Source organism: Salmo salar, chromosome 29 (genome assembly GCF_965601325.2).
Source record: "Salmo salar chromosome 29, fSalSal1, whole genome shotgun sequence".
NCBI lineage: Eukaryota > Metazoa > Chordata > Actinopteri > Salmoniformes > Salmonidae > Salmo > Salmo salar.
Genome location: NC_138319.1, coordinates 33,702,501 through 33,718,766, shown reverse-complemented (window position 1 = coordinate 33,718,766; position 16,266 = coordinate 33,702,501). Strand labels below are relative to the sequence as shown.

General features: G+C 44.0%; 1 protein-coding gene across 1 annotated transcript in view; it reads left to right on the top strand.

Annotated features, from left to right (window-relative positions):
- The first annotated feature begins 781 nt into the window (after positions 1–781).
- The window catches only part of LOC106590614 (neuropilin and tolloid-like protein 1), a 158,803-nt gene continuing 143,318 nt past the window's right edge, over positions 782–16,266 (top strand). The window contains exons 1-4 of the mRNA XM_045710960.2: positions 782–1,750; positions 2,401–2,454; positions 2,673–2,807; positions 4,274–4,522. Of these exons, the coding sequence (XP_045566916.1) occupies positions 1,723–1,750; positions 2,401–2,454; positions 2,673–2,807; positions 4,274–4,522 (466 nt within the window). The 5' untranslated portion in view covers positions 782–1,722. The remainder of the gene's footprint in view (positions 1,751–2,400; positions 2,455–2,672; positions 2,808–4,273; positions 4,523–16,266) is intronic.

The window sequence follows — 16,266 nt, the reverse complement described above, 5'->3', positions numbered from 1 at the left end:
CATTAATGCAGTTAATTGGAAAACCAGTGAAGAGATGAGTATTGTTAATAGAAAACAGGTTTAATCAACAGCAAAATCGTGTGTGGAGAATGATCTTGTTTTAGCTCCATAAGCACTAGCAATGATTGATGTCATTAGGCTAGGTTACCTAAAACACAGCAAGGAGATAAACAAGGCTTTATTCTCCCTGCAGACAACAGAAAAGTATGGAATGAATGTTGGTATTTTTCTGTGGAAGATAAATATTTAGATGGATTTACAGCCCTACATACAATGTTCATGTGAGCTATTTCATTTATTATAAATACACTGGAAATACCCAGTAATGCTGAGTAAATGCATAATCAGAACCAGGATTTACCTATGAATGGAAGATTACAGAAAAAAATCGACATTCGGTCAAAACAGAACATAAAAACCCGTCATAGTGGATGTTCAGCAATTCCCGAATGCATTGAGCTGTAGTGTCCGTATGCATCTCTACTTTCTAATCCACCCGACCTCGCCATGTTGGCGGGAGGCAGATAGTCACTCAATCTATTCCATGCGTCAGGTGTTCCTACCTGGAGTTGTTGATATAGTTTACGGTATCCTGACATCTATCTGCTTTCGCTTGTTTCTTCCATTTCCTCTCACAGGGTGCGTTTTTCGTTTCATCTTTTACATTTTCGCTCAGAGCGCCGCCGACTGAGGTGTTGGATTCTGCAGTCTCCTTGCAGAGAGAAAGAGCGAGCGCGTCTTAAAGAAACACCCACCGCCTACTGCCGGTAGTTTGTTTTTTACTCCTCCGTGGCGCTAACATCGGGGAAGTTAGATTATATTCATGAAACAAAGTAGCCTAGTGTTCGTTTTCGTACTGTATTGTTTGCATGAGTGTGGTCCAAATGTAATGAAGGTGGTTTGTAGGCTTGCCCAGTTGTTAGAGGAACGAATAGATGACCCAACGGTTGGAGGATAATGTGCATCAACTCTTTCTTGGTGGGTGCAGAGAGAGAGAGAGAGCGAGCGTGAGAGAGCAAGAGAGAGAAACCAGCCAGTCGCCGGAGTAGACTGGAGGATGCTGTACAAACACTGCTCTACGAACACTCCTCTTAGCTTGAGGGAATAGATGAAGAAAGGATGAGATTAACACTATTATTCACGTTGCGACTTTTGTTATCTAAGTTGATAGCCGGAGGCTTTACGCATCGCGGAACAGTGCAACCAGTTCGGAGAATGTGTTTAGGAGGATGGATACCCACGCGTCAGTAGGATTTATGTTTCCAGGTAAAGGGATTGAAGAATAATAACTAAAGCTACCTTTTTTTCACCCTGAATCTGTTTCATCGCAAGATTGTAAAGGTGCAGCGATCAGGGAAGGCTGATGACGGACCTATTCATTCGGTCAGTGCAGCAGAAGCACCAAAAGGTTCTGGAACCATTTGGATGGAATTCGGGCAAATGTTTAGACTTGCTTTTGGTTTTATATGAAACTGGTGACTAGTATTTGCGATTTTTCTCTCTCTGGAATTTTGATATTCTCATTCAATAAATTAGAACTGAGAGGAAGACATTTGCCAGGTTATCAATTGTATAAATTTTTTTATTTTTGGGAAGGTGGAATGATATTGCGGTTTGCTGTCCATTTCGCATCTCCCTTAGATCTCAATCGTTTTCTCTTGAAGTATTCCTTTATCTAAATGGAATTAGTTGAGCCTAAAGCCCCTTGTGAAAGGTCCAGACATGGTATATGGGCACAGCCTCCTTCACGGTAAGTCACTTCTATTGAACATAATACACTGCCTTGCGCCTTCCTCGAATACCTTATTTTGTGTAGCTTAGGCTAGCCCAATAATCATGATTTTATGAGTTGACGTAGAATTCTGGTTGCCTATAGCTGTCAATTCACGTATAGTGGGAGATGTGTAACGAATGTGATATTCATGCAACCATACCCCTTAACAATTTGTATGGCATCTACTGTACTATTAAAGCAGCATACGTAGGCTACTTATCCATAGCATTACATGCAGATACATTATGGTATAGCCTGAAGACTGCAGGTGAATAGGTTTTCAATGTGTATGATGAATAGGGCATTAAAGCCTAGTTATGTGTTGCCCGGGTCTGCTCTATGGTGCGGTGTAATAGATATGTATGCTTCGCTGTTCGTTCCGCATCCAATCTATTAAAAAAGTTGAGAAACTTTGGAGAGTCAATTGTTTCCAAATGATATCTTTTTGATTTAAAACCCCGTTTTAAAAGGGCAATGTAACATTCTAGCCATGCATGATAAATGCAATATTTGGAATTATTCAGGGTATTATGTCATAGGCCTAGCCTACATCTGTGTTGAATGAATGCAAATAAAGACATGTGTATTATTCACAAAACAAAATGAATGTGTTTATCTTGTTGCAGTTGTTGCAAGCCTACTCATACTTGGGTTGTCTGGGGCAACGAAGAAGGAAGCATGTAAGGCTCTCTCTCTGTCTCTCTCTCTGTGTCTCTCTGTCTTTGTGTCTCTCTCTCTCTCTCTCTCTCTCTCTCTCTCTCTCTCATTTATACATTATAATTTTTATACATTATAATTTTTATATACATATATATATATATATATATATATATATATATATATATATATATATATATATATATATATAATCAACATCACTCTGCTATTGGGTTTTCAGTGAAGAACAATTCGGGAGTGAAGCCTGCAGGTCAATGTGGCACCTGGGTGAAGGAAGGAGACGGGGGACTGTTCACTTCTCCCAACTACCCCAGCAAATACCCCCCAGGAATAGAGTGTGTTTACATCATTGAAGGTGAATAGTTGGCACAGTAACTAACTAACTAACTAACTAACTAACTAACTAACTAACTAACTAACTAACCTCAATGTAAAGCCATTTATGTCATTTGTTCAGATCAATAGATGCCATCCTCTAAACAAATAATGCATTTTTTCAATTCACCGGCAGGAATAACGAATACAGAGTTTGGTCTCTTGATTTTGATAGCCTTTTAGCACTGAAATCCGACTCTGAAATAGTGTTTCAGGAACCTTCATCTTTATCTTCTTAGATCCAGGCCAGAAATTAAAACCATCTGTCTGTTAAACTGCTCGTTTGTCTCCTTGAGTTCAGGCGTCAGTGAATATGGTTGGGCTCAAGTTGCTCTGTGGATGGATGTCTCTCCTCATGTTTCAGAGAGAAATCTGGTCCAGCTGTTGAGGTGTGTTCATAGTATAACTGATGGGATTGGCCAGTTCAGTTGCTGTGCTGTTGATGTTTGTCTGACGATGGTAATGAAATCAGACGGCGAGTTGCAATCTCAGGCGTTTAATTTAAGTTCTGGGAGGTTTATATGTGATTCATCAGTGGGGGAGATTAGGTTACGGTCCTAATGAAATTAACAAAATGAAAACAGGAAAGAGCATTTCTATTGAGAGACTATTGCTGGACTGGAGGAACTATACTAGAACAATATTATCTGGTTTGTAACTAGACTGAACTAATAGATTACATGTGAATGATGGTCCAGACTTTTAGCCTGTTCCACCATCCTGACCTGACCGAATATAAGCTGGTGAGATCAGCATGGTGGAACGAGGCAACCGGACTTTACCCTGATAACTAGGATAGAAATAGAAGATGCTTGTTTGAAATAATTGAACGTTGTTCACCGATTAAACATTTTTTTTTTTTAAAACAACAACACACAACATTTTTATCAGAGGTTGATCAGTGGTCACAAAAAAAGTCACAACAGTTGGGATTGTGTTTTATTAGTGGTTCATTCAGGTCACTCCAAGACAACATACAGTGTGTATCTGTCTACATTGCGAAGCTAAATTATTCAAAATGAGTTAACGTCCAAAGGGGCATTTACCGGAAGAAATCTTAATATCACCCTGCTTAATGGCGCTTCACGTGTTCGCCATGTGTTATATGCTTTATTTAACCTTTATTTAACTAGGCAAGCCAGTTAAGAACAAATTCTTATTTACAATGACGGCCTACACCAGCCAAACCCGAACGGCGCAGGGTCAATTGTGCACCGCCCTATGGGACTCCCAATCACTGCCGGTTAGGATACAGCCTGGATTCGAACCAGGGTGTCTGTAGTGTCGCCTCAAGCTCTGAGAAGCAGTACCTTAGACCGCTGCGCCACTCAGGAGCCGCTGCGCCACTATAGGCCTACAGCATTATGTAATATAGCTAGGTATACGATAAACAGTATGAGCATTATATTCACTATCTGTGTTATCTATTCTCTCTGTCTCCTCCAGCTCCTCCCAGGCTGTGTATTCATCTGTTCTTTGATGAGAGGTATTCTATCGAGCCTTCATGGGAATGTAAATTTGACAACATTGAGGTGCGGGACGGCCCCTTTGGCTTCTCCCCAATAATCGGACGCTACTGTGGCCAGACCATCCCTCCCTTCATCAGGAGCAGCGGACGGTACCTCTGGGTAAAATTTGTTTCCGATGGCGAACTGGAGGCGATTGGATTTTCGGTGAATTACAACTTCACTGCAGGTAAGAATCAACACTAAGTATTCACACTACATGAGCAATCTCAACATGTCCAATGGCAACAGAGTGATGGTGTTAACACGTCAAAGTTCAGGAGTTGTCACGCCCTGACCATAGAGAGCCTTTTTATTCTCTATTTTGGTTAGGTCAGGGTGTGACTAGGGTGGGTAATCTAGGTTGTTTATTTCTGTTGGCCTGGTATGGTTCCCAATCAGAGGCAGCTGTTTTTCGTTGTCTCTGATTAGGGATCATATTTAGGCAGCCATTTCCCCACTGTGTTTTGTGGGATCTTGTTTATGTGTAGTTGCCTGTGAGCACTTGATTTGCGTCACGTTTCGTTCATTCTTTATTGTTTTTGTGCGTTTCATTCAATAAACACGTGGAACCGATATCACGCTGCGCTTTGGTCCGAATGTTCTTACAACGATCGTGACAGAAGATCCCACCACACCAGGATCAAGCAGCGTGCCCAGGAGGAGAAGGTATCCTGGGCTTGGGAGGAGATCAAAGAGGAGAAGATATCCTGGACATGGGAGGAAATCATGGAGGGACACAAAAGCCTTCCTTGGAAGCAGACACAAGGAGATAAGGGAGGTCAGCGACGACACCGGGGTTCGCGGCCACAACGAAAGCCCAAAAAACAGCCCCAAACATTTTCTGGGGGGTGGGGGGGCACACGGGGTGGTCGGCGGAGCCAAGGAGTGAACCAGAGCCAGTCTGGGAGAAGATGGAGGAGAGTGAGCAGAGGGAAGAGCCAGAGACCACATGGGAGGAGATAGAGAGGTGGTCGGTCGACCCAAGGAGAGTACCAGAGCCCGCCTGGGATTCGATGGAACAGTGTGAGGAGGGATACCGGAGAATGGAGTTGCCTAGGAGTATGCGGCAGCGCAGGCGGGCAGAAGATCGGGTCTTCAGTCCGGTGCCGCCTGCTCCTCGCACTCGCTCTGAAGTGCGTGTCCCCAGTCCGGTACGTTCTGTGCCTGCTCCTCGCACTCGCCCTGAAGAGCATGTCACCAGTCCGGTACGTCCTGTGGCTGCTCCTCGCACTCTCCCTGAAGTGTGTGTCACCAGTCCAGTACCACCTGTGCCGGCTCCACACACTAGACCTCCAGTGCGCCTTCCCAGTCCGGTACATCCTGTGCCTGCTCCTCGCACTCGCCCTGAAGTGCGTGTCACGAGTCCGGTGCCACCTGTACCGGCTCCACGCACTCGGCCTCCAGTGCGCATTCACAGTTAAATAGCTTCCAGCGACGGTCCACAGTTCGGAGCTTCCGGCGACGGTCCACGGTCCGGAGCTTCCGGCGACGGTCCACTGTCCGGAACCTCCTGCGACGGTCCACGGTCCGGGACCTCCTGCGACGGTCCACGGTCCTGGACCTCCTGCGACGGTCCACGGTCCGGGACCTCCTGCGACGGTCCACGGTCCGGGACCTCCTGCGACGGTCCACGGTCCGGGACCTCCTGCTACGGTCCACGGTCCGGGACCTCCTGCTACGGTCCACAGTGCGGAACCTCCAGCGACGGTCCACGGTCCGGAACCTCCAGCGAAGGTCAACGGTCCGGAACCTCCAGCGAAGGTCAACGGTCCGGAACCTCCAGCGAAGGTCAACGGTCCAGAACCTCCAGCGAAGGTCAACGGTCCGGAACCTCCAGCTCCATGGCCGGAGCCCTCCTTTTTGCCCGTGCCCAGTCCAGGCACATTGTCCAGTCCAGCTCCAAGGATGGAGCCTTCCCCTGCGCCGATGCCCAGTCCGAGCACGGCGTCCAGTCCAGCTCCAAGGCCAGAGTCTTCTTCTGCGCCGATGCCCAGTCCAGGCACGGCGTCCAGTCCAGGTCCAGGGCAGGAGCCTTCCTCTGCGCCGGTGGCCAGTCCAGGCACGGCATCCAGTCCCGCTCCATGGCCAGAGTCCTCCTTTGCGCCGATGCCCAGTCCAGGCACGGCGTCCAACCCCGCTACAAGGCCGGAGCCTTCCTCTGCGACGGTGACCAGTCCAGGCACGGCGTCCAGTACAGCTCCATGGCCGGAGCCTTCTTCTGCGCCGATGCCCAGTCCAGGCACGGCGTCCAAACCCGCTCCAAGGCCAGAGCCTTCCTCTGCGCCGGTGCCCAGTCCAGGCACGGCGTTCAGCCCGGCACCTATACCGGAGTCGCCACCGATGCTAGATGCCCACCCGGACCCTCCCCTATAGAGTCAGGTTTTGCGGCCGGAGTCCACACCTTTGGGGGGGTACTGTCACGCCCTGACCATAGAGAGCCTTTTTATTCTCTATTTTGGTTAGGTCAGGGTGTGACTAGGGTGGGTAATCTAGGTTGTTTATTTCTATGTTGGCCTGGTATGGTTCCCAATCAGAGGCAGCTGTTTTTCGTTGTCTCTGATTGGGGATCATATTTAGGTAGCCATTTCCCCACTGTGTTTTGTGGGATCTTGTTTATGTGTAGTTGCCTGTGAGCACTTGATATGCTTCACGTTTCGTTCGTTCTTTATTGTTTTTTGTGTGTTTCATTCAATAAACATGTGGAACCCATATCACGCTGCGCTTTGGTCCTGTTATTACGATGATCGTGACAGGAGTTCAATTGGCTCACAGAAATGTCTAACAACAGTGTGTTCACACACTCTCTACTAAACAACATCACATATTTCCTTAGCACACAAAGTATGGTGCTATCAGCTCCTAGCCTCCAGCCATGGTGGCAGGTAGACAGGAAGGCTAACGACATGTGTTGCTGTAGTAACATATATATATATATATATATATATATATATATATATATATATATATATATATATATATATATATATATAAAACTGACGGTGTGGAGATTTAGTTTGATAGCTTTCGATCAGAGTTCTCTAGGAACTGTGTTGTTTGCGGGGGTACTGGAGGGGGTAGCAGAGGGAAGGTGAATAAGCGTGACAGGCTAATCTGTACTGTTGAATACAATCCTCCCAATTACCTCCCTCTGCGTGCCGCGAGAAGCCTTGACTGTCTTTATGTGACTCATCTTTTGGCTGGTTTCCCATTAACCGAGCAGCTCATGATTTATGACCACCTTGGTTTGATATCCACTCTGGTCTCCTATAGACTGTATGGAATGTATCCTTGGTCATGGTTTAATAGCACTATCAACTTTAGTGTGTGGTCGAGGGTTGATGGGAACACTGCCCGCAGCACCGTGATATGTAGGAGCATTTTTAACTTTGGAAGTCATCTGCAGAATCATGATCCACAGAGAGAGAAAAAATATCCCTTTTCTAACCCACATTCTGTGTGTAGCCATCCCTCTTTCCCTTCCTAAAATACACTGCCAAAAACGTATTTATGTATTGTTTTGCCATTGGCCCACAACATTGTCCTCGGACACTGTTTTACTTTTGAACAAATAGCTTTGGTTGTGTTTCAGATGATGTTGTGCCCCAATGGAAGTGAATGGCAAATAATGGATTGAGTAACTTGCATTGTAAATAACACTATGTTTCTGATCAATTCTACATTCATGTGGATGCTACCATTGTTACAGATACTCATGAACAAATCTTGAATAATGATGAGTGGGCAAGGCATTTAAATAGCATACCCCGCCAAGAAATGCTAACCTCCTCTATTATTGGTAATGGTGAGAGGTTAGCATTTTCTGAGGGGTATGATCTTTTTGCCTTTGTAGCTTTCTCACTCATCATTATTCATGATTCATTCATGATTATCCGTAATCATGGTAGCATCCACAGGTTCACAGCAGTTGTTTTTATGCCACTATTAAATCATTTCTGGGTTACAATTAAGTACCTTACTTTAATAGCAAAAAAAATGTATCTCAAACAATATTTTTCCTAGGACTGTCTGAGAGTGGTCTGAGTGGGGAAGGGAAAAATGAAAACTAGCTGTTATTGGCAGAGAGGTTTGCAACTCTTTGTTTTTAGTCTATTAACTAATTTACCAATGATGATGTCACCATGGAAAGCCGAAACTCCCGCTCATGCAAAGCTGCTGATTAGAAGGTCCTGTGTAGATGGAATTTTCATCCACTAACTGTCAGGAAATAACACTGATCAAATGTTTTCACACTTTTACATTGTTGGTTTCATCAGCTGTTGTACAATATGATATAAAACACAGGTAAAACAGAATTTTGACTGCACTGAACCTTTAATGTCGAAGTGTTTAGAAACATATTCTTATTTACAATAAAGGTGATTCCGAAATTGACACAATACATTATTTACCACAAATTTCTATTGGGCACAACATAATCTGAAACACAACCAAAACAAACTGCAAATGCATCCAGCAAGTTTGTGGTCACAAGCTTGATGTAGTCATTGCGTGCTATGAATATTGGTACAAGCGCTAAACTTTTGACTGCTTTACTACACATATGGGTAAATTTGTCCAAACAGTTGTAAAACTTCAGACTGGGGGGACTAGATACATAAAGTGGGTTCATTTCTAAATGGTAAAACAGAGATGTATGAAAATATCCTGAAATTAAAGGTGACATTCTGTACTGTCGACCTCATATGAAACATCTGATTTCAAATCCAAAATGCTGGAGTATAGAGCCAAATTAAAAGTTGTAGCTTCACTGTCCAAAGAAATACGTAGAGGAGTGTGCCTCTTTTTACCACACACAATGCTTTCCCATAGACCCAAATACATTGACCTTTCATCCTAGATCAATTGATTAGACTTGATATAATGGGGTGAAGGAGTGATCAGAGTCAGGTTGATGGAGTGTATATGTTTTCCTATATGTCTCTATAGAATGTTGGGGTTATCTTTGAAAAACTGCTGTTTGCTGGTGGAGCCTCTTCTCAGATTCCTGAGTGAGAGAGGGGGAAAAAAACATATCTCCCTCTGTCTTGATAAGAAATAGCTGTGGCATATGATTAGCATAATTAAAGAAGATAAAAGTCTTGGATTCACTCGACTTGATGCTCTAAAATCTGGCTGTGCGGAGAGAGAGGCTCACATCTGCCTCTGCTTGGCTAATGCTGCTAGCACATGCTAATTCACACTGGGCTACTCAAGATGAATGAAAAGCAAAGGGAGAGGAGGAGGAGGAGAGAAGGAGAGAGAGAGAGAGAGAGAGAGAGAGAGAGAGAGAGAAAGGTTCTACACCTTTTCCTCACCTTATCTTCTCCCTCGCTTTTCATTCATCTGAAGTGTCCTATCTGAGAAGAGGGGAGAGGGGAAGAAGGAGGAGAGGCGAGGGAAAGAGAACATAAATAAAAATGTGATGAAGAACAGGTTTTTTCATTCACCGTGTTATCCCGTCCCACCTGGAGATGAAAGACATCACGGTCTTTATGAGATCAGCCACTCCTTCAGGTTCACATGATTCCAGCCTTCGTACTGTACAGAAGAGAACTAGGACTGGATGGAACTTGACGGGAAATATCACTATTGACTATTGTAATCAATGTAACAGAAATGAGTCAAAAGTATTTTCTGGCTTTTGGGGTAGATTAGAACTCTTTACACTTTTATCCATTATTTATACAGGTGATCCCATAACAATTGAACCTAGAAGTCAGCAATCAGACATTTATAGAATTTGGCAAAAGCATAGAAAATAATTCAAAGCATGTTTTGGGAGTTTACAGAAATTCTACAGGGATACCTTTAACACTGATCCAGTAGCTGGTTAGAACCCTTTCCTGCAGTCAAATGACTGGTGGCCTCATGGGTCGAATGTTATTCATATTTTTCATAATTGTATAATTAAGCAATAAGGCACGAGGGTGTATGGTTTATGGCCAATATACCACGGCTAAGGGCTGTTCTTACGCACGATGCATCGCGGAGTGCCTGGATACAGCCCTTAGCCGTGGTATATTGGTCATATACCACAAACCCCAGAGGTGCCTTATTGCTATTATAAATGGGTTACCAACATAATTACAGCAGTAAAAATAAATGTTTTGTCATACCCGTGGCATACGGTCTGATATACCACGGCTGTCAGCCAATCAGCATTCAGGGTTCGAACCACCCAGTTTATAATTAACTTTTTCTTTTTACAGATGTTTCTATGCCAAACGACTTTGTTATATTTCAGTCTTCTGTCATGTATATAAAGTGTAATATTGGGATGCAAACTCAAAATGTAAGACATTCCAACTCTATATCTGACACGGTCTTCTTTTTCTTAAGCCCATAACCATGTGTGCGAGGTGTATACTTTTGTTTCAAAGTAGATTTGACTACCAAGAAACCCTCTGTGTGACACTACAGTAAAAGGTTTTAAGTGAGGTGAGGAGACTGAACTGATGTAGAGTGTCTGGAATCCTGTCATGTTAGGTTCTGATGTACACAAGGTGCCAAACTAAAGGTGCTGGTACAGCAGCACACTCACTGTCATTCCATTCACACTGTCAAGTGCATCATCAGCAGGATATGCTGTCTGAATTATAACTATCAAAGGAGTTAGGGAATAGTTTGTCTGAACAGCTATGGTCCTGTATGGCTCAGTTGGTAAAGCTTGGTAGAGCATGGCGCTTGAAACACCAGGATTGTAGGTTTCATTTATTGGGAAAATGTCAAATTTATGCACGCATGACTGTAAGTCACATTGGATAAACACGTCTGCTAAATGGTAAATATTACTATGTATTTATTGTTATCGTCAGTTAAGTGGAAGAGTAACACATATTGAAAATAAAAGTGTGGCTAAGACAGTGCTGTATTAACTTCTTATAGGCTACAGTTTGACAATCAAGTCAGCATTTCGAGAATTTGGAACTATAAGGTTACATCTGTATTTCTGTCAAAAATTTAGTTATTGATATAGCCTTGTTCTGTTGAATGTTCTCTACCTATATAAACTCAGCCAAAAACAGAAACGTCCTCTCACAGTCAACTGCGTTTATTTTCAGCAAATTTATCATGTGTAAATATTTGTATGAATATAACAAGATTCAACAACTGAGACAAACTGAACAAGTTCCACAGACATGTGATTAACAGAAATGGAATAATGTGTCCCTGAACAAAGGGGAGGTCAAAATCAAAAGTTAGTCAGTATCTGGTGTGGCCACCAGCTGCATTAAGTACTGCAGTGCATCTCCTCCTCATGGACTGCACCAGATTTGCCAGTTCTTGCTGTGAGATGTTACCCCACTCTTGCACCAAGGCACCTGCAAGTTCCCAGACATTTCTGGGGGGAATGGCCCTAGCCCTCACCCTCCGATCCAACAAGTCCCAGACGTGCACAATGGGATTGAGATCCGGGCTCTATGCTGGCCATGGCAGAACACTGACATTCCTGTCTTGCAGGAAATCACGAGCAGAACGAGCAGTATGCCTCGTGGCATTGTCATGTCAGGATGAGCCTGCAGGAAGGTTATCACATGAGGGAGGAGGATGTCTTCCCTGTAACACACAGCGTTGAGATTGCCTGCAATGACAACAAGCTCAGTCCGATGAAGCTGTGACACACCATCCCAGAGCATGACGGACCCTCCACCTCCAAATCGATCCCGCTCCAGAGTACAGGCCTCGGTGTAATGCTCATTCCTTCGACGATAAACCTGAATCTGACCATCACCCCTGGTAAGACAAAACTGCGACTCGTCTGTGAAGAACACTTTTTACCAGTCCTGTCTGGTCCAGCGACGGTGGGTTTGTGCCCATAAGCAACGTTGTTGCCGTGATGTCTGATGAGGACCTGCCTTAAAACAGGCCTACAAGCCCTCAGTCCAGCCTCTCTTAGTCTATTGCGCACAGTCTGAGCACTGATGGAGGGATTGTGCGTTCCTGTCCCGCAAGTGTGATGTTCGGATGTACCAATTCTGTACAGGTTTTGTTACACGTGGTCTGCCACTGCGAGGCCGATCAGCTGTCCGTCCTCGCATCTCCCTGTAGCGCTGTCTTAGTCGTCTCACAGTACGGACATTGCAATTTATTGCCTTGGCCACATCTGCAGTCCTCATGCCTCCTTGCAGCATGCCTAAGGCACGTTCACGCAGATGAGCAGGGACCCAGGGCATGTTTCTTTTGGTGTTTTTCAGAGTCTGTAGAAAGGCCTCCTTAGTGTCCTAAGTTTTCATAATTGTGACCTTAATTGCCTACCGTCTGTAAGCTGTTTGTGTCTTAATGACCATTCCACAGGTGCATGTTCATTAATTGTTTATGGTTCATTGAACAAGCATGGGAAACAAGCATGGATTTTTACGAATTTCTTTGAAAGACAGGGTCCTGAAAAAGGGATGTTTCTTTTTTTTCTGAGTTTAGTACTATAAATACCCCAATTCTTGTTGTTAATTCCAAAGTATACAAGATAAAAATCGCTGACACCATTCAAACCACTGAGAGTTCGTAACTATACTACAAATTATCTCAGAATAATATTTTTGCAGAAAGAACCTTATCGTCCCAAGTTCTCAAAATATCTCTACATGTTCTCTACAAATATCTCCATATTTTAGATATTTAATCTGCTCTGTAGCCAGGGAACACGTCTATTATTTCTCCCAACGACTACTTGCGGCTGCCCTGCCTGCCTGTCTGAAATACAGCCACAACTCCCCATACCATAACCCTCGTAATTCCTCGTCCTATTCTGTTCAGGCAGTGCTGTGGTCACCCACACCTGCACCCGACATTCTCCGCTCTGAAAGATGACCGTCACGATCTGGCCGTGCTCCCTGACCTTAGACATAACTCTAATTCTAGATTGAGAATACACATATGTAATATACTTGGCTTATCATTGTTGGTGGCGTCTTGCCGGGTTTTGTCCTTTCTAGCATGGCTATCTGTAGTGCTGGATTCTGGGTTAAACTTGGAACATTGTTATAATCAGAAGTGAATGGTTATCTGTAGGAGCCAGATGGGTTTGGAATGTGTAGTGGAGACGGGTGGAGAGCTTGGAACATAATGTCACTGAGGGAGAAAGGGTAATGTATAACGTTTACATTATGTCAGGATATGTTATTGTTAGCCATCAGGGTTCCTCTGGGAGGAGAAGATACATAGTCTGGTATCAGTCACCATGACAGCCTTGAGTTGGGGAGGAGTGACCACTTTGAAGGGTAGAGGTCAGGTCAGTTGAAGTGAGGAAGAACAGACATCACTAAGGTTCTGTCTAGCAACAGAGATGCATTGTCTGTTCAGATGTGGAGGAGGAGACTCAGCATAGGAGAAAGGGTTAAATATCATTGCTTGAGTGAAATGTCATTGTCTGAATGCAGCTGTATCGACCCTTTGGGAAGAATTAGACTTGGTTAAGCTTTTCTAGTGTCCGTTGAGTTATTGACTCTGAGAACCTAACAGTAGTGAGTATGACGAGAGACCTTGGTTTGGACCATGTTCTGAATTGTAATAGGGAAGTAGGAATGTATCTCTTTATCTCTGGGGAACTGCAGTAAGGAACATTGTTGTTACCCTCCACTCTAACCTTATAGCGTCTGCTGATCAGTAATTTGAAAGAGCACTAGACACAGGAAGTAAAACTAAATGCAAACCAGAAGGGGTTGGCCTGAATGTATGTGTGTGTGTGTGTGTGTGTGTGTGTGTGTGTGTGTGTGTGTGTGTGTGTGTGTGTGTGTGTGTGTGTGTGTGTGTGTGTGTGTGTGCAGCATACGTTTATGTCTACCTCACACCCCTTCCAATAAAACCATTACTTATCTTTAATCACACACATTCCCCTCACATACTTACCCCCTCACACACTCCCACCCTCACACACTCCAACACTCACACACACTTTCCCCCCTCACACACTTCCCCCCCTCACACACTTTCCCCCCCTCACACACTTGTTCTCTCACGCTTCCCCCTCACACATTTCCCCCCACACTTCCCCCTCACACATTTCCCCCCACACTTCCCCCCTCACACACTCATCTCACTGTGATCAGTGTGTGTTTGAAGATGGGGCCGTCAGTAATGTAGAGGCAGCCATGGAATCCCCCAGACTGCTGCTTGTCTTGATTCAACGGCTGCTGAATACTGTTGTCACACAGAGAAGAGAAGCATCTCATGTGGGCCCTTTTAGCTTTTCAACTGCTTTGTTGGATGCCAAGTGAAATCTATTTTGTGGCTCCGTGGCTCTGAGTTTGAGAATGAAATATAGATATACTGTTGCTGTATGGTGGAGTCTTCGGGGCTGTTAGGATGAGAGGGATTGTTGCGTTGTTTCTGCAGTGTAATAACATTGGGAAATATTACATATTTTATTTCAGATGGTCTGTCCAACTGTTTGTCAATGTTCAGTACCACTCAAACATTTGGACACATCTAGTCATTCAGTGTTTTTTTGTATTTTTTTACTATTTTCTACATTGTAGAATAATAGTGAAGACATCAACACTGTGAAATAACACATGGAATCATGAAGTAACCAAAAAAGTGTTAAACAACTCAAAATATATTTTAGATTCTTCAAAGTAACCACCGTTTGCCTTGATGACAGCTTTGCATACTCTTTGCATTCTCTCAACCAGCTTCACCTGGAATGCTTTTCCAACAATCTTGAAGGAGTTCCCACATATGCTGAGCACTTGTTGGCTGCTTTTCCTTCACTCTGCGGTCCAACTCATCCCAAACCATTTCAATTTGGTTGAGGTCGGGTGATTGTGGAGGCCAGGTCATCTGATGCAGCACTCCATCACTCTCCTTCTTGGTCAAATAGCGCTTACACAGCCTGAAGTTGTGTTTTGGGTCATTGTCCTGTTAACCTGTTAGGGCTAGGGGGCAGTATTGACACGGCTGGATAAAAAACATACCCGATTTAATCTGGTTACCACTCCTACCCAGTAACTAGAATATGCATATACTTATTACATATGGATAGAAAACACCCTAAATTTTCTAAAACTGTTTGAATGGTGTCTGTGAGTATAACAGAACTCAAATGGCAGGTCAAAACCTGAGAGATTCCTTTACAGGAAGTGGCCTGTCTGACCATTTCTTGAACTTCTTTTCCATCTCTATCATTTACTAAGGATCTCTGCTCTAACGTGACACTTCCCACGTCGTCCATAGGCGCTCAGAGCCCGGGAAAAAACAGAATGTCATCATTCCAGCCCCAGGCTGAAACACATTATCGCCTTTCTCAAGTGGCCGATCAAGGGACACTGGGCTTAGGCGCGTGACCCGACCGCCCCCGCCTTTGGGATTTTTTTCCTCTGTTTGCCGAAAAGGAGATTCCCTGTCGGAATATTATCGCTTTTCTACGAGAAAAATGGCGTAAAAATTGATTTTAAACAGCGGTTGACATGCTTCGAAGTACGGTAATGGAATATTTAGAATTTTATTGTCACGAATTGCGCCATGCGCGCGACACTTCTTTACTATTTCGGATAGTGTCTGGAACGCACGAACAAAACGCCGCTATTCGGATATAACGATGGATTATTTTGGACCAAACCAACATTTGTTATTGAAGTAGCAGTCCTGGGTGTGCATTCTGACGAAGACAACAAAAGGTAATCAAACTTTTATAATAGTAAATATGATTATGGTGAGTGCTAAACTTGCCGGGTGTCTAAATAGCGAGCCCGTGATGCCTGGGCTATGTACTTAGAATATTGCAAAATGTGCTTTCACCAAAAAGCTATTTTAAAATCGGACATATCGAGTGCATAGAGGAGGTCTGTATCTATAATTCTTAAAATAATTGTTATGCTTTTTGTGAACGTTTATCGTGAGTAATTTAGTAAAATGTTAGCGAATTCCCCGGAAGTTTGCGGGGGGTATGCTAGTTCTGAACGTCACATGCTAATGTAAAAAGCTGGTTTTTGA